The 21,746-nt window shown below is 40.0% G+C and overlaps 1 protein-coding gene across 5 annotated transcripts in view; it reads right to left on the bottom strand.

Moving 5' to 3' along the window:
* Nucleotides 1-21,746, bottom strand: part of MACROD2 (mono-ADP ribosylhydrolase 2) — a 918,876-nt gene that overhangs the window by 30,893 nt on the left and 866,237 nt on the right. For all 5 annotated transcript variants that reach the window (XM_052784123.1, XM_052784121.1, XM_052784124.1 and 2 more), the window contains 4 exons: nt 21,285-21,353; nt 11,748-11,825; nt 11,037-11,111; nt 10,318-10,413 (listed from right to left, as the gene is read on the bottom strand). In XM_052784123.1, the coding sequence (XP_052640083.1) occupies nt 10,318-10,413; nt 11,037-11,111; nt 11,748-11,825; nt 21,285-21,353 (318 nt within the window). The remainder of the gene's footprint in view (nt 1-10,317; nt 10,414-11,036; nt 11,112-11,747; nt 11,826-21,284; nt 21,354-21,746) is intronic.

Genomic DNA, 21,746 nt, shown 5'->3' with positions numbered 1-21,746 from the left:
AGATATATATGTATTTCTTATCATCTGCTTTTCACTTCAAGAGCCAGCTAGATCTGCAAGCAGAACTGCATGCAGAAAATCTCTTCCCCTCCACATCCTACGTAATGCTGGAAGCAGGTAATATTAGAAACATTGTTTAAGGACTTTTTCCTTTTTCTTTCTTTTATTTTGTTAAGCAAACTTGCCCGTGTTGTAAGGCCAGGAGGTTCAAAACCAAGCTAAAAAAGCATCCAAACTTTTGGACGCTTACCTGAAAAGCAGCTGTGTTCCAGCTGGCCCTTGCTGCTGCGGGGGCTGCAGTACCACCGCGTGGTTGCTGAGTCCTCTGGTGTGGACTGCACAGTTCAAGACTCAGGTTTATGTGCAAGCAGATTTATGATGAGACAGGCATCAAAAAACCTGACAATTGTATAAAGTGACCACAATAACTGTACTTACTACACACTGGACAGTTACTACTTTGGAAGACAGAGAGGTAAGACAAACAAAACCACAGAGCGTGCCAGTTTTGCCACTTGAAGACCAGTGTGGGAGCTGTTAGCTACACTCATGTAAGAGGAACTGTAATGTATCTGCTGTCCCAAGGAGGAGGCCCCAGAAAATGAGAGCACAACTCTGGTCTCTTTTGGAGGTCCAGCTTTGTAGACCAATGTGACCACCAGAGAGGAGCTCCTGATATCCAAAGGAAGGACTGGGTGTGCTGGTAGGGACCACACCAAAACACCATGAATGCGCAAGGTGAGATGCCAAGAGGCAAGGCCAGGACTGAACTGAGACGTGATCACAGCAGCCATGGCCATCCAAACACAAGTGAGGGAGAGGGACTGTGCCAATGTTTACCACTGGCCTTGTTCCCTGCTGATCAGCGCATGCTGGAAATAAATCTGAATTCGAGTCCCTCTCCATGCTGGAAGGGGTCAACCCCTGACCCTCATGTCCTAGAGCTCCCTGCAAGGCAGCCATGAGGGAAAGCCCCCTCCATCCCTTCCATGCACGCTGGGACACCATTGACGAAGACACATGACCTGCAGAGCCCTTTCAACTCTCAGAAAAGAGCAAAACAAAGGGCAGTGTAGCTGCTGTACACTCAAAACAGCAAGTCCTGCTCAGTTTTGCATCCTCTCCAGACCAGCTGGGTCCTGGGCCAATGGAGGCACCACGCTCAGGTACAGGCACCCCAGAGAGGGGGAGATGCTAAGACACAGCCCTGCCGACTACCTCCCTGTTCAGTCTGCAAGCTTTTCTGCTAATCTTCGCTGTTGCCTGGACAGCTGGAAGAATCAGCCAATTTAATTTCCTTGAATCAAGCTGCTGGAGTTAGGTACTGATTTTTCAGCACAGTGACATCTTATTTTGAAGCACCTGAGGTATCTCCATTTGCGCTCATTTGACACTTTTGTGCTATGTTTCGGGCTGACAGATCATACAAACACATCCAGTGAATGCATTTTAACTGATGAAACACCTTGTAACCACGATAGCATTTGGCCACAAATTAGGAATCTCAATTTTTTCCAGGCACTGAGACAGTGACTTTGCCACCCTGACCCCCTAACTATGCACCGCTGTTAGCTGTAACCAGGGGGCAATGGAGAAAAGATTATTGACTTTTTCTTCTCAGAATCCAGAACACAGTTTAACTGATTTTCTATCCAGGTAAGAATGGTATAGCCTGTAAGTGACTGCTTATTTCCTCCACAGAGAAAATGCTGAATGTGTAAACATGCTGTCTTTCAAGGGCTGTCAAGTAATGTAGGTATTGAGTGTTTTTTGACAGGATGCTGTAAATGGAATAAAGGTGTTTTGGGCCTCTGCAGTAGCTATGATTACCGGCAGAGCTCTGCCCTTCACACTAGTGATTGGGGAACAAACAAAAAAGGCTGCACATCAGCAAAGGGGAATAATGAGACAAAAGGCTTACGTGTCCCAACATTTCAGGGTAAAGACCCCGCACCAGTGAAACAATAACGAAGGGTGTTTTGTGGTTGAAATTTGCCGGCTGCAGAAAGCTATGGATTTTAAAACTCAGGATAGAAGTCACAAGTAAATTCTGAACCTGGGAGAAAAATCCTTAATAACTGTTTGAGCAAAGAACAGTGTTAATAGGGTATGGAACAATTACACTATGAGCATCCCAGCACGTATACACGTAAGTAAAAGACAACGCCATTCCATACTCTTCATATCTCTCTTGGATCTCTCAAACAAAACCAAGCATTTTTGCAGTTGCCTATAGACTGTCTATGGCTGCAACACAAAGTGCATCATCCAGACCGCCTGCTTTGCTGGCCTGGTTTAACTGCAGCTATGAACACATTCACGGCACACAAGAGTGCTCCAGGAAAGGACCTCCAGAGCTCACGCAAGACTCCAAAAAGGAGATGCTGAACTTTTTGTTAAATAACAGGAAGTCCCAAAGAGCTGTACTCCTGTACCAATATGTTGAGATACCACTACTGCATGATTAAGATACAGGTGCAGTCACAGAGATGTAGGAGGCGAGATTAAATGCTAGCTTGCTCCCTGATGGATCATTCACGGTGACTAGAGCCAGGGTCAGCTTGGGCTGTTGGGCTAACACTATAGGCCAGGTGACTGGTGGTGACCTTGCATGCTCATCTGGAGGCAAAATGTGATGAAAGCCAACCAAGCGGAGGAAAACTGTTCCAGATGGCAAGATGTGCTCAAGAGAACACTCACCTGTCAACTGCATTAGGAAAAGGTGAGGGGACAAAAAAAACCTGCTGCCAAAAAACTATGCGTAACGGGCAGAAAAAAGGAAGAGAAAATCCAGAGGTATGAGGAAACCGTAATGCTTCAAAGATCTGAATGAGATCGGGTGGGATTTTTCCTGCTCTGGGTCTGCAGTAGCGAGAAGCAGATTTAATCTCAGTTGGCGTCATGCCCTATCAAGGCAACCTCCACTTTACAAGTTACATTTTCTCCCTCACTGTGTAATAGTCCCTCCTTGTACAGCACTGGCCTTCCTCTCTAAGCGCCAGGAGCAAGGGTACTTATGAAGCCATGGTGTACCTCCCCGGCAGAGCCAACACCGTGAGGATGTGCAGAAGAGAAAACAGAACAGAGCCGAATCAAAAAACATCCCTCCTGACCCAGCTGGTAGTATGCAGAGTGAGTAAATGCCACCCTTATCATATGAGAACAAGGTTAACTACTCACCCATACCATTGGGCACAACTACAGCAATAAAGCTACTGACAGCAAAGCAACAATGTTGTTCCCCCACTCCCCCAGAAGAATAAGCAAGAGAATCTTTTGATCCGAGGACATATGCTGCTTTCACTGAATTTGTTCCTGTTCTGTACTTGAAATAAAAGACAGTTGTCCTAAATCATCCCCTCCCCACTCCCACTGTTTGTGGGTTTTTCCCACACTTAGTTATAACTGCACTCCACTCACTCTATTTAATGAAAATCACTGGCTAAGTGCAGTTTCTTTCTCTGCTGCCCCAAGCATGTGGCCATTTGTGTTTATGAAATAGCTGTAAAATAGTGCAACAACCTGGGCAGCGTGGTACATCCATACATAAGGTAAGCAAGGGGGAGCACAGAATTTCCAGTTCCCAGAGCCAGCTCAGTTGGACCTGTGCATATTCCATCATAAAGAAACTTTATTAAAGGAGGTAGGATTCCAAAATTAATCAGTGCATAACAAAATGAAGCCTCCTTTTGTAGCAGGCAGGGCACAAGAACATAAAATTTGTCCATGAGGGATCAAATTCTTTCCTTGTGTAGCTCCCCGCACTCCATTGGTCTGCTGGACCTATTCTAATTTAAGACTGAAGTTCTTACTGTCGCAAACAGGAGTTAAGCCCACTGTTCAAACAGATGCCTCTGTAGCTGTATAGTATATTTAAAAATGGTGCCATTTCTCTGGTAAAGCTAATTTCCAGATATACTGTTAACTATGATGCCATCTGTAACAGTGCAGTCCTTGGCCAGTGAGCCCTACTTTTTCAATATGTTACAGGAAAAAGTTTCTACGATGTCAGTGTCTCTCCCATATTACTTTCACTTGTTCCTTGGGTGCTATTTGAAATTATTTGAGAGATACATGTTTCATTTGCATAAAGCACCGCTGCATTTCTGGAGATTTTGAGCTAAAACCAAAGCCGAGGAGACTTGGACACCACCACATGAAATATGGATTCCATTATCTTTCCAGTTTTCATATGCTAAAAGGGCATTATCAGTATCTTAAAGCTCTTTAAGCCTTGTAGCTCACAAGTACAAAACATGTAACATCATGTAATACTATTATAAACACATGAGGACAATGATTTCATAGCATCTAATTTTCAGTGAGATTTCATGACTATATTTTTTGGCATTCCTACCATGGAAAATAAAAACAAAAATGGCACTTCAAAATATTCCATTAAAAAATATCCAGTTTCTCCTCCAGCTTCTCAGAGGATTTATTTGTTTTTTTAATTTCTTTTTATTTTCTGGATATGGGAAAGGGTTCTAAAAATTATTTTACTTGCTTTAATGCTGCATGTGTTTCAATTCAGTACTGTAACATGAGTTAATTAAACTAAACAAAGGCCGCATTGTCAACACTTTCAGCAAGAACAAAGAGATGATACTTTTAAACAAAATAAAACCTGCCGATTCATAATAGTATTTCTATTCTGCTTACTGAAAATGAAATGAGGAAAGCAATCAAATACACACAATGAACCTTAAACACTATCATTGTTAAAGTATTCCCTTTTCTTGTTTTTTTTTTTTTCTTTCCTTTTGGCTTTTTGTCTTGTACCTTACCATCAAGCCTGATAACATAAAGTGACTATGAGAGCAGGCAAAATGTTTAAGCTGAAAAATTCCTTACTTTTTCCAATTTTTATTAGAAAAACATATAGAAAAAAAATATATCGCTTGTCATTGAAAGATGAAAAATAATTAAAACTTGAAATTGATCTTTCGCCACCTATTTTTTACATACATTCAGGCTAGAATCTGATATATGGAGAGTAATGAAAAGAAACAGATTCCTTCTGTGGCGGAAAAAAAATATGACTTTTTTCCCCACAGGAGACTGAAATCAATATCTGGAGCACACTACTGACAGTATAATAACCACCCCATCCTGCCAAGGCACAGTGCTGCACAGCATGGCCCAGGCAGCTCCCTTAGGGAAGGCCTGCAGGGGGTCTGCATCCCATTTGCTGCCTCTCTCACAGCCAGGGAGGAACACCATTTTGGGCAGCATGTGCTGCCTGATGTGGTATGATTTCTGCATCGGCCCGTGCTTATAAAATGAATGAACCCCATCACCTCCATGGTCCTGCTGGTGCATACCACTGGTCATGACAGCCCGCAAGAGGACATGGAAATAGCAAAGCTGGTCCACAGAAGCAATGTTCCCTCCTAATAATCTTGCTGATCGCTTGCCACTAGTGAAGCAATTGCTGATATCACCTACCCTTTGCTGATATAAGAGCCTGGAGACCTTCCAGTTCAGAACTGACAAAGCCACCATAAATATAACCACGGACACTGGGACCAAAAAACCCACTCCTCTTCTGAAAGCTGCAACATCCAAGTGGAGCACAGAACATGCTCGCACAGAGCCACTCACAGGCAGGTCAGCCTCACCTGTCTTCAGCTTTTAACAGAGCTACCCCAATTCCATACCTATGCAGGACATTTTAAGTGCATTCACGAAGTTCAACACACTGTTTGCAAACTTGGAAAAAAGTGCTGCCTCCCCTTCCAAAAGCAATCTTTTGCTAGGCTAAAAGGTTTCTTTTCCCTGCCTACAGTTATGGCCTTTGTTACTTCCACAAGGCATAGAAATTACCTGGATATACTTTTCTGCCACAGCTATGATGACTTCAGAAGAGCAAAGTGCTTTGCACTGGGAGATATAGACCAAACAGCCCTTAGACCACCACAGATTGACCACAGCAGGCTGACAAGCAGAATCTGGTCACAAAAACTCCTCATCTGGCTGATATTGCAACTGCAAAGTTCACCTGAGTTTTGTGAAGTTCTCGAGAAAATAAAGGCATGTAAAGTGAGGCTTCTTAAAACCTAAAGGTATCTCCTGGATAAAGGAACTTTTTTGGCTTTCCAGTGATAATCTTGTTACTGCGTAGCTCCAACTACTTCCAGCTACTTGCTTTGCAACAGCCCATGTCTCTGCATAGCTTAGAGATTTAGACATGCAAGTTTAAACACCAGTTCACAATTTTCTGGTTCCACAGCATTTCTAGCATTTCTGCAAAAGGTCCAAAGGTGCACCTTTTTTTTTTTCTTTGCCAAATATCAATACCTGTCAGAAGCAGATTTTAAACATATACTTCATATGTAGGGCCAGACTATTCTGTAGCAGCCCCCAAAATGTCATCTGATCCATTCAGTATGGGTTGTTATCAAAGACCAAATACACTGTATCTGATTTGGGATATTTATTCCTTTCTTCTTTGGGCAACTGAATAAAAGAAGTTGGAGCCTTTATACTAGATCTTCAGAAGCCACAACACTCCAAAATATCTTTGTATGCTTTTCTCTCCAAACATAAAGAAAATATCTTTTTAAAGATATATAAGGAAGATTTTAAAAATCTCCTTTTTTCCAAAATGTCTCATCCATCTCCACTTGAAGCTGAAAAGAAGTTTGGTTGAGAAATAAAAGGTAGTTACAATTGCCATGACTCAAGAATAAAGATGTCAGATTTGTCCAAAAAGATCTTTCTCAAGAAGTATTTCATTTCTCTGTAGCCACAATGTCATATCAAACAAAGTCATTATTTTGACATTATTTACGACTGTACCAATGCATGTAAAATCCTATAAATGCCTGAGACTGAAACTATAAAAAATTGAGAGCCCTTTTCTTCCAGGTTCTGGAATATTTAATTCTCTCCAAGATTATGCCATAAAATTATCTCTTGCTAAAGAACAGATGGGTGAATGTCCTGGAAATCCAGCTGTTTAAGTGAAGAATAGACAAAATGATGGCTACAGAGTTACATAGCTATTCATATAACAAAGACTGTTGAGCAAAACTGGGCTTAGCTACAGCAGAAATTAGGCAGACATATAAAGGGACCGCTGAACAGTCTATTAAAAGCGTGTACACTTACCTAGTCAGCAAATAGGTCAGTGATCACCACTTACTCTGCTTTATTAAAAGGATTTGAGAATATTCCCTAATCTTATAAGAAACACAGATTTTCATTATTCTTTTGTGAACTAGAATGAGTGCATTATAGTAGCTGGAAAAAAATTAAAAAGGCATCTGCCTTTTTTCTTCAGTTGCTCCATAGTAATACATAACTTTAAGTTACAGTAGGAAAAAAGGGACTAAATTGGCACATGCTATATTTTATTACTGATTTTGGAAAAAGGCAACAGCAGGTTTTTATGAAACACACACGGTGCCTTATATTGTTAAATTCTTTAGGGTAATCTGGCTTGTTTCTTACTGCTGGCAGTGGGAAACTATAGTGAGACTGCCAAGACTTTGATTCTTCGTTCCTCTGGGCTCCCGGAGCCCCAGAACCTTGGAAGTGCCAGGATCCGTGACTCCTTGGTAATACACACCATGGCATGACCCTGGAGCTGTGAAGCCAAATAAGCTATATAGAAAGGACCCTGCAAACCCTAAAATCCCCCAAAACACAGAGATGAACTGGTAGTAAAACTTGCACAATTAGATCAGAAGCTTTACCTATGGTTTGTCAGAAGTTTGTGAAAACTGAGACACATCTCAAAACCAGCAAGAAACAGTCATTTTTCAATGGAAAACCAGATCACTGAAAAAATTCCTAGCACTCTTCAAAGCCGCAATCAGTAACTAAGCAGAAATCTAGCTTTAGGTTAGAAAAGGGACTTTGATCTTTGTTGGCCATTTAGTGGCTTCCACAGCTCCAGTGCTGGGGGCAGCACAGGTCACAGATGACTCCCATTAATCTAATGGCTCACCGGCAAGGGAGAGAGAGGAGAGGCAGCTATGTGCTACCCTTTGCTCCAGGATGAGCTTGGTAACACAAAAAAAAGTATCAGATGTGGAACAGAAAGACCAGGTAGTTTGCAGTGCAGTAGTTGCTATGTTTGGCTATGCAGATAGGTCTAGTACAAGCCAAAACCACTTAAGATCCATGTATTTCTATTTAATGGGACTAGCAGTCCCATGTTAGTTTTTTTCCCCACATGTTCTTAGACAAAAATATGCCATTTCATCATATGTCCAATGTACTGCAGATGCTGCTGGAAAACTATTTAGCTGAATTAGTTTCTGAGGTAGCACTTGGGTTACATGAAATAATGTTACATATTAAATCCTTGTTTTATGCCAGGTAATCCCTTCCCATTAAGAGGAGTCTCTATTTGGGGAATATATCTTATTTTATCAGCCTGAACTTCAGCTGATTTTCTTTTTTACCTCTCTGTCCAGATCCACCTTGATTTGTGGTGAACTTTCAAAACTCATGTGGTAGAGTATGTGCCCACCAGAAAAGGAAGTATCTAGCAAGATGAGCACTGAGGGTGCTTTACCTGTTCTTATACCCATAAGAATGAAACAAAGCAAGGGAAAGCCTTAATTTCCTTTTGTTCTCAAAACCCTGAAAAAGCATGGCCTCAATTACCTATCCTTCTCAAAACCCTGAAAAAGCACCCATTTATTTTCCCTGACCCACAGACAGTATGTTTGGAAGAAGCTAAACAGAATATCTATGCAGTTACATAAGTGCTGTACTCTGCATGCAGACTCAACACATCATCTCCTCTTATTGAACTGACCAAAAGCTGACTTAAATCAATAAGAGTCCTTCTATGAAATTCAACGAGCTTTGGATTAGACAAATCCTGCACAGGAGCAATACCTGAGCCCCCAGGTAGGAACATGTTTCCAAAATGTTTGGAAAGAACCTTTTACTTACTTAGTACTTGAACCTATTAAATCAGGGGCAGGAAAATGAAAGTGCCAAGAACAACACTTTTCTGACATTACCTTCCTTTCCTTAATGCTGCATATTTTAATAGTAGGTAGAACAGATGGTGAAATATAATCTCTCCACTGAGAACTAAATGACAGTCACTAGCTGTAGGGGACACTAAAGTATTAAAGAGAAGGAAATGTACAAATAATGAAAGTACATTTTGTCCAACTTGCCTTTGATGAGGCATAAAATAAAATGTAAATAATTTCTATTAGGAGGAAATTAACATAACGACTTTGGTATTTGCAATCAGAGTGAGCTTGTATTATATAACCTGGATTTGCAACTGAGGCAGTGCAATACCATTTACCTGGATTTGAAGTAAGGATTATATCAATTCTATTTTCACCATCAGTAATAAAGCACAAAACCGATACCATTAACATGACTGATAATAGAGAGATGTGATTAGTTTCAACCTGGATAGGCAATAAAACAAAAAAAAAACAAAAAAAAAAAGGAGAGGAAATGTTTTTTAGCTGTATATGAACAAAGAGGTTCTATTAACCTGGGTTTGCAGTGAAGAAAAGTGTCAATATGGCTAACATAGGTTTGCAATTAAGCTGGTGTCAATGTGACTGGGAAACGGAGTTCATAATTAGGACAACACAGTTAGTATTGACCAGAATTTTCAATAAAAATCATGTCTGCATTTCAATTTGGAACTATAAAATTCATCCCTGTGCTGTACAAATGACCATATAATTATTAACTTGCAGTTACTTTACAATTAGAGAATTATTTACATAATATGTTATTTTTTTATATAAGCACATGCCTGTTAGAAATGGTGAGCTGAACGTAGGGTTCCCAGAAGTAAACTTCTACATTTCTTTGCAAAAGCATTCCTAAGGATTTAAATACTTTACTCCCAGAAAAAAATACTGCTTCAGCAAGACTCTATGTTCCTGCTCCAAATATTGGTTTCTTTATTAGAATTCCTAGTTTTAATTAATTAGTAGTTAAATCTCTATTAATGACCTCGCAAATAATTATCATACCCATTTATTGTAAATACTCTTGATGCTTCTAGCAAACATGATCAAGAGGGTACTTAAATGGACATAAATTGGTTGTTTCATCAGCCTTATGCACTTTATTGCAGAAAACCAACGAGAAGAGTAGTTATTTTAAAGAACATGAGCATGCACTTTTTTGCACTTACTTTCCTACATAAATACAAGTCCAATATATCAAAACAACACTCGAGGATAGGCAACAAAGGATTTTTCTTGGGGGGGGGGGGAAGCAAGCTTTTATGTGCTCTTTCTATGTTTCCTCACAATAGAAAAGGAGAACATGAGCCCAGTAGCATTTTCTGTCTCAATCTGTAAGTAGTCTCACCTCCTCCTTCTTCTTTTCCTTCTTCTTCTTTTTCCTCTGCACCATGAATCAAAGGTATCTCAACTTCTGTTGTGTCTTCTTGGTTCAACAATGGCTCTGAATAAATTTGATAAAAAGATGATGAACAGTAAAGCTTTTCAGAATGGACATAAAAGGATTAACATACACTAGAGAGATTCCTGTTAAAAACACTGGCAGAGGAAAAGGATCTTTTTCCCCAAATGTAGAGACACAAAAGCTGTCTCAGGGAAATCCAAGGGGCTGTAGTTGAGAGCAAGGCCTTGATCCTCCAAGATGCTGAGCTTTCTGGGATTTAGCATAAAAACCCCACGTGTCTAGTTCCAAGCATGGGCCTTTACTGGGACTCGTCGCAAGCCCAGATACACACGTACTCAAGTGTTTTGCTGGACTGGGGACAGAGCATTCAGTGCTCTGAACATACAAGGCTGAAGTGCTTGTCATCAGGAATAAGAAATGCAATGTTCACTTCTTTCTTTAACAGTCACAGTCATTAAAAAGTCAGCTTTTATCACTGAGAATCCATGGATACTCCCCTGCTCAGCATTGAATTTAGAGTTACCATAAGAAGATCCAGCTCCACAGATTTAGCTTAGTAGGCATGGAGAAAGAAAGGGAACTTAAACACTACTGATATCTGAGCAATAACTAGCGGGTTTGCCTGTTAATCTTGCTCTTTGGTTTCAAGGTATGTGCAGTACCTCCTATTTCCATGCAGGAGCTTTGGGAATCTGCCCCAGTTTTCATCTCTTCCTCTGCAGAAACATCCTGTTGTCCTGTTAACAAGACAAATTGAAAATGACATCAGCACGATGGCTGTGTGCAGGCAATGAATGGCAAGTTCGTCAAAACAGGACATGAACCTAACATATAGCACAGTCCTTTTCAGCTAAGTACTGCTTTTTTTCTCTTAAACAAAAAATGTTGGACTTATTTTATATGTGAAAATATCACTTAACAAACTCTAAGCATTAAGTATGTTAAAAGGCTGGTCAAAACTGACCCTGAATCAACTTTTTTTTTTTCTTTTGTAGCTCAGCCTTGACACACTGATTCTCATAGGAGCTGTTGCAAAGCACTCGCACTTGACAGTTGACTTAGCAGAAGGAACAGAATCACCCCACAGGCTTTTAGAACAACAGCAGCAAAAAAATAAGAAGGACAATAATAACAATGCTATGCACCCGAGATCAATATGGTTAAACCCACATATTTGGAGATGTGTGTCTTTTCCAGCAACACCAGAGATTACTGCACCACAGCTGGTTGGCACACAACCTCTATTAGCCGACAGCATTTTCTTAAGGTAGCAGAGGTCAGGCTGAAACCCACTGGATGCTGAAACTGGAGGAACTAAGGTTCCCAACTGGTTCATTATCTCTGTCTTAAAGAATTTTGATACAAAACTTTACCTTCAGCTTGCTCTTGTTCACATCCCACAGGATGCACTGGGTCACTCTCCCGTGTGCCTTTGGAGTCTTTCAGGGAGTCTGAGGAAACAGCAAACAAACAAACAAACAAACAAATCCTGCAGCGGTTTTCATGCTGGAAAAGTCTGGTAGTTACTTCAGACACAGGTAGCCCTTAGGTGCCAGCTTCATATCTGGCATTCTGATATGCTGACAGATTTTCTATCTTTTTAACTACAGACTTATATACTACAAAAGTATACTCATGGGTTTCAATTATTCAAATTGATTTCAAAATCTGTACACTTACTGAGCAGTTTTTTGCCTGCAGTACAAACCTTAAACAAGGAGCTGGCAAGAAAGGACATGTAAGAATAATCAGCAGCGCTACTGAGAATTTTATTTCTAATGAACAGAGTGGCACAAAGCTATGAGAAACAGCACGAACCACCTACTTGATAAATAAAGTGATTTCTTATTTATTTAGAACAATGCCAACACTTTTCATGGTTGGACTTCCACAAGCTTGACAAACATTAAGTCCTATAAATCCCAGTGCAAATCCTAGCCTCATTTCACTTGGTGACAGAACTCCCAAGGTCATTACCGTGGCCAAGACTGTTTTTCCTTTTAGGGGAGACCAGCAAAACAAACTGCCCAAAGCTGTACCTTGAACCAGTGGCACAGTGAGGTTTAAATTAGACGATGTAAGTCCAATCGCTATCCTATCTGCAGTCTTCATAAACACAGGGCATTATTTTGTTGTGTCGAATGACATTTTCTGACAACAGCCACTCCTTAGTTTTTGCATGGGGATGGAGAAATACATTATTCCACCACAGTCAGGAAATCACAGCAACACAGCCACCCATTTTAGTTCTGCTCATCTGCATAACACAGCTTTCACTGGATAAGGAGCTCTGTTTGAGCCTTGTTAAAAAACCACCACTGATCTAACTGGACAATTCTGCAAACTACAGGGGTAAGTACACTTGAGGTCATAACAATGGTAACAGATAATTGGTATTTGTGTTCCAGAGTGAAACATTTTCTGAAATGCTTCTAGATGGAAAACTTAAGTAATAGTGCCAAAAGATCTATGGTGCATGATACTAAATTACGCTATGACAGTCCTGTTATGGCTCTACTGCTGCAAGGTCTCTTTCTACAATATAGCAGAGGAAATCTTACAATATACCAAAGGATGCCCCTGTAAAACTCTGTTCCTGAAACTTGCCAAGAATAATCTCTGATAGATAAGTGAGAAAGCTCGGTTGTTAACATCTGATCCAAATTTAATAATCTGTAGAAAAGGTATGCAATGAAAGTGTGTGGCTTTAATTAACTGCAAATAATCCCCCAAGGCAAATATTTAATTACCTGCACAGCTTCTTACTTCTTTCATGGCATGACAATAAGTTTATAAATCCAAGTTTGAAAGCAGAATATCTCACTGATGTACAATTTACTAAAATTTGCCCTTGGTGCACTTTTTTTCACCCTACTGTGGACTTAAAACGCTAGTCACTACTATCAGCTGGACCACTGCGCTGGCCTTTCATACTAGGATACCACATTGTGCTATGAGTTACAAGGGATTACCCTATCAGCCCAAATCAGAGCAAAAATAAATGAGAATTTCATCAAATTCCAAGTTTAATCATAAAGCGAGTTGAAGGACCTCTTGGTATAAATGGGAATGGCACTAAAAATCTGTAGGGAATTTTTCAAGCAAACTTTAAACCCATTGAGTGAAATTCTGCCTTTGCTTAAGTTTTTGACAAAGCTTTCAGGATATCAAACAAGCCAAGATCTGTACCACATGTAGCCCCATATCCTAATTTAATATAATCTTTTTCTGTATGATTTAGTTGCAAGTTTGTAAAAAGAACTGTACTGACGAAGCTGGAATCAGAAGTCCTCTGCCTTAAATACCATGCAGCCCTTCAAACAGCCAAAAGTAATGATAAACTGTGATATTACCTACTACGGGTGGAAGAGATGCACGTGGCTCTGTCCCATCGGACCCTTAGAGCTATCTTATCCTATACCTATTGCACAGTAGTTCATACTCCAAGACCTGTGCCTTTAATCTCAGTTCACAGGTGCCACCTTTTCTCCCAGAATGAGGAATGACTCCAATTTCATGCAAAAATCAATCCCCAGCATCAGAGGAACAACTACGCACTTTGGTCAATAATAACAAATGGAGTTTAAGGAGCCTCGTGCTTGGCTGATGTATGTGCCCCATCACACTGCTGTTTGTTATGGAGCATCACATAGCTTATGGCAAACTACAGTTATCACACAGCGTGGGGAGTTGTCGCTACTCCCACCCTTTGGCACAGCTGGCAGTCTGACCCTGCAGCTGCGCTGAGTGCCAGCATTAGGCACCATGGCTAGAGACCACCTATGCTATTTGGCACATCTTCACACATTCCCATAGCTGGCTCTGCACGGTTTATTCTTACAGGACTGTAATTTTGTGTTAAGCTTCCATTTTTGTCATATACAGTTTTCTAATTGTTCCGCGGTTCAAGAAAGCAATTTAATTGCACAGAATTCCAAATTATCCCAGGCAATACACAATGATAATTTTGCACAAGTTATTTTTTGTAAAGCATGTTTCAGAAAAGAGCAGAACATGGTCAGGACTTACGGCCTAGCTGTAAGAGTCCACTGCTCTTATTTCAGCAGCAGAAATCAGTCTTTCCATTAGTATGCAGATTCTGAGTTTCAAAATCTTTAAGGTCAAGACCATATCAAAGATTTCTTCTTTTCAAATGCAAATATTAGATCAAATATTCAAGCCAAAATGTCCAAAGACAGATTTACTTTTAGGATTAACAAGAATAAAATAAAGGAATAAACACAGTTTTATGAAGAAAATCTGAACTAAGCAAGAGTGAAAGTGTAAGACCAAATGCACCAGTCAATAAAAGCTGTTCCCAAATTGGATACAAGGCAAGAGTGCCACCTCCATTTCAGCTGGCAAGCAGTGGTGGGAATCCCACAAATGCTGATGATATACTACTTTCTGCATGCAAGTTTTCAGCAGGGTAGCGGTATTGCTCGGGCTCAGCTGGTCCTCTGTGCTCGCTTAGCCCTTTGGAGCCTTATGCAACTGGGCAGAAGCCAGTATCACAGTCCTAAACGATTCCAGGGTCTGCAAAAGCTCTGGCCATCCCTAAAGCCTTTGTTCATCTCTAATTGGCTAGGGAACTAACTCTGATTTTTTAAATGGCATAAAGCAGTGTTAGTCTTCTCGTAACACTGCTACTTATCTGTTAAGTCGTACCAGAGAATCCAAGTCAGGATACTATTTTGCAGCACAGTATGCTTAGTTTTTTGATAACACATGCTGGGCACTATTTACCTTGGGTAACCATAAATTGGGACTGTAAAGGTTAACATTCCTCCAGGCAGGACTGAAAATAATCAGTGTTTCTGATACTACACTGGAGCACAGTTCCTAATGTAATCATTGATCACACATGAATGAACCAAACACAACACTTAAGGACATAAATGAACCAAAGATAGGTCACTTTTGTCTACTGCACATCAAGCATTGAAGTGCTCATTGAAGTCTGAGCATGCCTTGGATCCTTCAAACCTGCTTTTACTTGGTGGCTGCAGTGACAGTGTCCACATCAGGGACGCTTGAATCTGCACCCCTCCATTGTTTTGAAACAACTGTCTCGTGGGGCTGCATGGTTGAATGCACCTGGGAATTAGCCCCGACCTTTAACAACCCATGAAGCAAGTATCTGGACTTTAAGTAAGCCGATCAGAATACTCCCCAAGTATATTCACTGTTCCAATATATCAACCATATGTTGAATTCAGCTCCAAGAAAACCATGTAGCTTGCAATAAACTATCAATCCTACCCTTCCTGCCAATAATCAGACACTATTTTGTTTAAATGCTGCATAAACCCCCATGCTTTTCCATGCCATTCATATTTTTTTTGACTGTATAAAGCAACGCTGCTCAAACAAAATTTTGCAAATGCTAAGGAAGAGGAGAAATGGTAAGATCTGAATGTTAAGTGGTTTTAATGATCTTTTAAAATTCACTTCTCCAGCTACTCTCTGTGTGGCTTATTTACTGAGTTGTTTCTAATGTGCAACACACCTGGGTCCTGCACACAGCATAGATAAATCACCATGTTTTAGGAAGCTGTAAGAAGATTAAAGAGGGAAAAAGCTGGTCATTACGAAAGAAACAGGTTCAGTGCATTTTATTTTTTAAGCATGATACTGTGAAAAATGACTGGAATATTTCCAGAGTGAAAGAAATCAAGCAGGCGTCTAAAATTACAGGTAATGGCGTGCACAGAGGCTGCCACATGATTAGGGTATTCTTTTGCCTCATAAACTGAGAAAAATGTGATAAAATGAAGTACTATAAAATGGTGATTTATGAGAAGTTAGGGAGATATTCTTGAGCTTTGACTTTAAAATGTTATTTTTATATCCACCAAGATTTCATTTTAATCTATCTTTATGACAGATTAGATTTATTGGAGCCCAAGTTTATATGGCTTGGTAAAACAGATCTTTTTAGGTGGAACAACCTGTAGAGATATTTCTGCAAGTGTTCAGGTAATAGACCAGGCAGTTCATCTCCACAGGTGGGGTCCACGGAGTAATGCTCCCACCCGCTCATCCTTCGAGCTGACAGAAGAGCATCTCCTCTAACCTCACCTTCTGTCCACAACAGAAATCTCAGGCGCAGCTGGTACGATAACCATGGGCATCCTGCTGCTGCTGCCAGGGGCAGGGCCTGTTGAACAGGGCACTGGGAAAGGAAAAAACTGAGAAAAACCTGGCCACCTCAGTTAGACCCTTCCCAGGAGAAGATGCCACACAGCTGAAGGTAAGGGTTGAGGGGGACAGATGGAAGGAGTAGGTGCTCGCATCGGACTGACGGGAGCGCAGCTGGATGGCTCCAGGTCAGCTAATATTTAAAAATAAGTAGGATCTAAATAAACCAGCTAAGTAGATTAGTGTTAGCTGTGGCAGCTGCCTGTACTGGTGAAGGCTAGAGCAGAAATACCTCGAGTATTTTATTGGCTGGACCCCATCTGGATGCGCAATGGCACAGATAGGTCAGATTAAAAGGAAAAGTGAATAACCCACATTATGTACAGCTCAAAATGGCCATTATGGAGGGTGTTAGGAGAATAGGCGCTTGGTTGGATGGTGATGGTTATGTACGTAGGTTAAAAAAAAAAAACCAAACCACACCATTTAGCTTGTGTTAGCCAATTTGCTTTCATAGAAATCCTTCTAACCAAGGGAGAGAAAAACGTTATCACTGTGGCTGGCATGCAGAGCCACAGCTATGGTTGGGGGTGTCGAAACTCTTCCATTAAAAAGGTTCTTTTTCAGTTACCTATAATTGAAATTTTTCAGGCTGAAATTTTCCAGGTCTAATCATAGCCCAAGGGTGAAGTAAAAACATTTCATTGGTAGCTGCTGAGTGCTCAGCACTTCTGAAAATCAGGTCGTTCATTTAAATGTCTTAATATATACTTAAGAGCTGATTTTAAACACCTCTTTTTGAACATATTGGCCTTTCAGTCAACCTTTTTCACCCACTTATCAATGTCTAATTTACATCCATTTGCACAGCTCCCCTGCATTTGAAATGCTCTATCTTTCAGTTTATCCCTTTTCAATCATTTACGTCTTTAGGACATCAAGATTTTTCCATGGTGAGAACTGCAGCTGGCCAAACAAGAATTTTATATCCATTATGTTTTACAGGGAGGATACTTACAGGCTTCTGGGTTGCACAAAGTGAGTTTTTAGGGCTAAGCCCTAGCCAAGGCATATACCTAATTCTGTTTCTGACAACATAAGCCCTCCAGCTGACTGAATCTGAATCCATTTCAGAGAATGTAGAAAAATAGTGACTTGCTTTAAATGGCACTCCCACAGGAGCACAGACTTTGGTGAACACCTGGAAATAATTAATCACTACTTTATTTTTAAAATTAATTAGCATATGATTTAATTTAGTTGACCTTCAAATGAAAATTCAGTTCTTATTAAGTGCTAATGAATTAAAATCAGCGTATTGTGCACAGAAACTGCCATGATTGCATAATGGGAAGTTCATTCTTCACCTGTACTAAAGCCCATTCCTTTTTTCATTTTTCTACCAGAAAGCCCTATCATTAAATCAGGTTAAACAGTAATTGGTAGGACAGGTAACTTCAGATGGAGATGCAGAACTCTCTCTCACACACACATACTCTTTTCACAAAAAGAAATCACAGGTTCAAACGAATTCACAGCTATATATAGTATTGTCCATTTAAAATGAGTTTGCAGTCCCAGCACAATCTTGTATGGACAGGCATACTAGACTGAATGCAGCCTGTCTGATACGTATTTTATCTGCTGCATAAACATTAATTACTTTAAGCACTTTGTTCTGCCCTTACACTTCATAAAGGGAAGCATCTCTAACTTGAAATACGTTGTGTATAAAGGATCTACTTCCATATGCACAGTAATGAAGCGCTACGAAGGTGCTGCCTAGAGATGGCAGCTCTCCCCCCAAGAGCTAATAGCTATGCATGCAAGTTTTCAAGGGTAAAATTGCAACATTTCTTTGCGGTATTTCCAGACAGTGGAAATAGAAACTTGGCACAGAGTGGAATAAGAGGATACCTCCACAGCATAACATCAAATATCTTGATATTCTTGCAATATGACTGTTCTGCTGCTTTTTTTCTGAGGACAGACAGAGCACTCAAAAAAACTCAGTCTGCTCAAAGGCCACATGCAAACTGGGCCCATGTGGACTTTTTTTTTCTGGACAGTGTCTCTTCTATTGTGACTAACAGAAGAGATACACTTTCACATTCATATGAGATTTGTAATCTCACAGTAGGTTTTTCATTTTAATTGGAGTCCCGCAAAACATGATTCCTGCATTGTTCCACACACTTATCACGAAACATCCTCTTTTATGTTCCCATTCTTCCCCTTTTACTTTAAAGAAATCTGATAAAGATGACTCAGGTAGAACAAAAATACTAGAACTTCATCGTAGCAGAGATGCACGTGCTCTGTTTTGAATATCACCACATTTTAGAGCAATAAATAACTGTTTCAATGTGTTTGCTATATTCTAATCCCAGAAATATGAGAAAAAATAAGCAGAAAAACTACTAGTCTCAACTCTAACTAGAGGCAAAATACTTTTTTTGGTGCGCTCACAAAAACTGACATTTTAAAGACTGCAATACTTCCGTAGTAGGCTTGGAAACCTACTATTTTGAGTGGTTTAAACTATGCATTTTGGGAATACGTAGCCTAGGCTTACTTGCCACAAATCTCCTTTCACAGTAATTAGGTGAAGGACTGGAAAAACATAATTTCTTTAAATGCTTTACATCCACTTCATTTAGTTGAAGATAAACTACAGAAATGAGTATGTTCCAGAACCTGGCAGGTTTTAGCTGTGTTAACTCAGTGGGCAAACAATTTGAAGGCTGAAATTTATTTCGGAAGCAGCAGGTGTTTTCAGAAATGCCAGGATTTTGTAAAAGTGCCATTTCCCAAGCAGTAGCAAGTTTTTTGTAACACTAGTATTCATTTTAAAATGACTCAAAAGCTAAAATCTGAAAAGTTGAAAATCTACTAATGGAAATAAGGGTGAAAACCATGGCCTGGTAGATGTGGTGGCCTCATCGTTCAATATTCTTGGTTACATTTAAAAAACTAGCAAGCAAATCCCAAAACATGTTCTTTTCCCCACCATTCCTTTTTTCTAGTTGTAAGACTTTACAAACAAAATATATGGAGGAAAGTCTGTCTCACTCCTTTTCCCCTACCAGATGCTACCCATCTTACTTTTGAGGAGAGGTTGGACATCAAAGAGAAACTGCCCTTTGGATTTCTCAGGGCACTGTCTCTTCTGTCAACCTCTCAAGAGAAGAGAGGAAAACACTATACTCTTAGCGTATTACAGATAAAGTGAGACTTACACCACTAAGATGGCTACTTTCCTGAGAAGAGACAACTAATACAATGGGTCAAAAAAATGGAGTGGTTACACATTGAGATGGTCACTGAAAAGCTTATCAGAAGACACTGGCTTCATAGTCAGGAACAAGCACTCAAAGCAATATCAAAATGTTGGGATCTTCAGTAAGACTGCAGACAGCAAAATAAAAACCTCCAAAGCCTCACCATGACCCTCACATTACAAAACATAAAAAACACATCTGATGGGGGATCTTATAGATACAGGATACATACACAGGCCAAATGTCAGCAAGGAAAGAGAAATGAATGACAGGCAATCACCAACTATGTTGGGGCTGAATCTATCACTATTTCTGCCTTCTACTAGCCTTGCCACGACTTCAATCTGTGAAGATATCAAAAGCAAAAGCCAGGCTCCAGGAAGGGTTTGTGGTTTTTTTCCCTGCAGGATCAATCAATCAGTTAAGAGAGCACTTAAATCAACCTGCACAAGGCTTTGAACTCATAATCAGGTAAGTATGTGGGCTCTCTAGCATGTGTCTTCGGAACAAAAGGGCAAAATCTCACACCCCGTCACACTTATCTAGAAAAATGAGAAGAGTCAAGCAGCGACGCTGAATTAAACATTAAATCTTTAAAAATAAATAAGTTAATGGACGTTAATAATTATGTTATCTCAGTAAAATGCATTAAAACTTTCTATTAGTCTTCCTTGAAGGCTGTACTGATGGACTGTATTTATTATAGATAGCATAACTCCTGTTTTGAATTACCAGTAGCGAACATTTTATAAATCACCCAGGCTTTTTCCTGACGTACCCCCACAAAAATGCCAAAAACCATAGACTGGCACAAGCAATTAATAGCGTGATATCATAAGAGTATCAAAAACAGTACATCTGTGCACTGGTTCCTATCTGTAAACCAACAACTCCACAGGAAAAATCTCAGCTTGAAACATTTAAATTAGATCATCTCTCTTTCTTGTTTCCTAAACTCCCTGTCATTTGGCCCTGTGACACTTTTAAATATTTATCACAAACTAAATGATCTGAGTGCCCAGCACAGTCTGCACAAGATAAACATTGCTTTCTCCCTCTCAATTATGACTTCATCTCCTCCTGTCTCCTCTTGATGTGTTTATAGCTATTGTGTTTTTCTTTTTCCCTGTCAGGAGAGCACCAAATAGGGAGCTAATATTGCCAAGATAGATGTGCACGCTTAAGTTTACGCCTGTGAGTTGCCCCAGCGAGCCCAAGCTTTGGGCTTATTTCTGATATGTCATGTATGATATTTTAGTATTACCTCTGTAACAAGGGGATTTAGGAATTCACAGCATCTCTCCTACCAGCACAACAGCTGGTGCCAAGTACTTCATTAGAAAGACACTTGTAAATGAAAATCTAAGCAATTACCTATTTCTGTATTGTTTAACCGTGATTTTGGCCATTTCCAGACAAAGGAAAATAAGGCTTTATGAAATGTCCTCTTGGGACTGGATATTTTGAAACACCATTTACAATCTGTACCTTTATCCTCACTCAGCTCTGCTGCTTCTGATGATGACAGGCTGGCTACAGCTGAAGATTTCGTCTCATCTATAAGAACCAAGGAAATGAAAGAGAAGTTATTCATTAGATAGCAAACTGATGAACCACTTTACTGAAAAAAAGTGTTACGCGTTATTGAGGCAAGATACTAGACCTGAATTTGATTTACTGGGCTTCGATCCATTCACATTGCATTCACTGGCCATTACTGGTCTGATTGTCTTCCCTAAGCCAGGGGTAAACTTACATTACAATACTGCCAGATCAAGTCTATATTTCAATTTCTCATAATACAGAAAGAGGAACAGCTATCAGTTTCATGGTAGGCTGGTGTTGCTATTTGCTTTGAGATTCCTTTTTTCATTTAATCCATCTATTTTGAGAAAAAAACAATTAAGCCATTCTTAACTTTAATCATGTCCATGAATCCCATTGGAATCA

This window comes from Harpia harpyja, chromosome 4 (assembly GCF_026419915.1).
Source record: "Harpia harpyja isolate bHarHar1 chromosome 4, bHarHar1 primary haplotype, whole genome shotgun sequence".
Lineage (NCBI taxonomy): Eukaryota > Metazoa > Chordata > Aves > Accipitriformes > Accipitridae > Harpia > Harpia harpyja.
The sequence above is the reverse complement of the archived record's forward strand: the minus strand, read 5'-3'. Positions and strand labels throughout refer to the sequence as shown.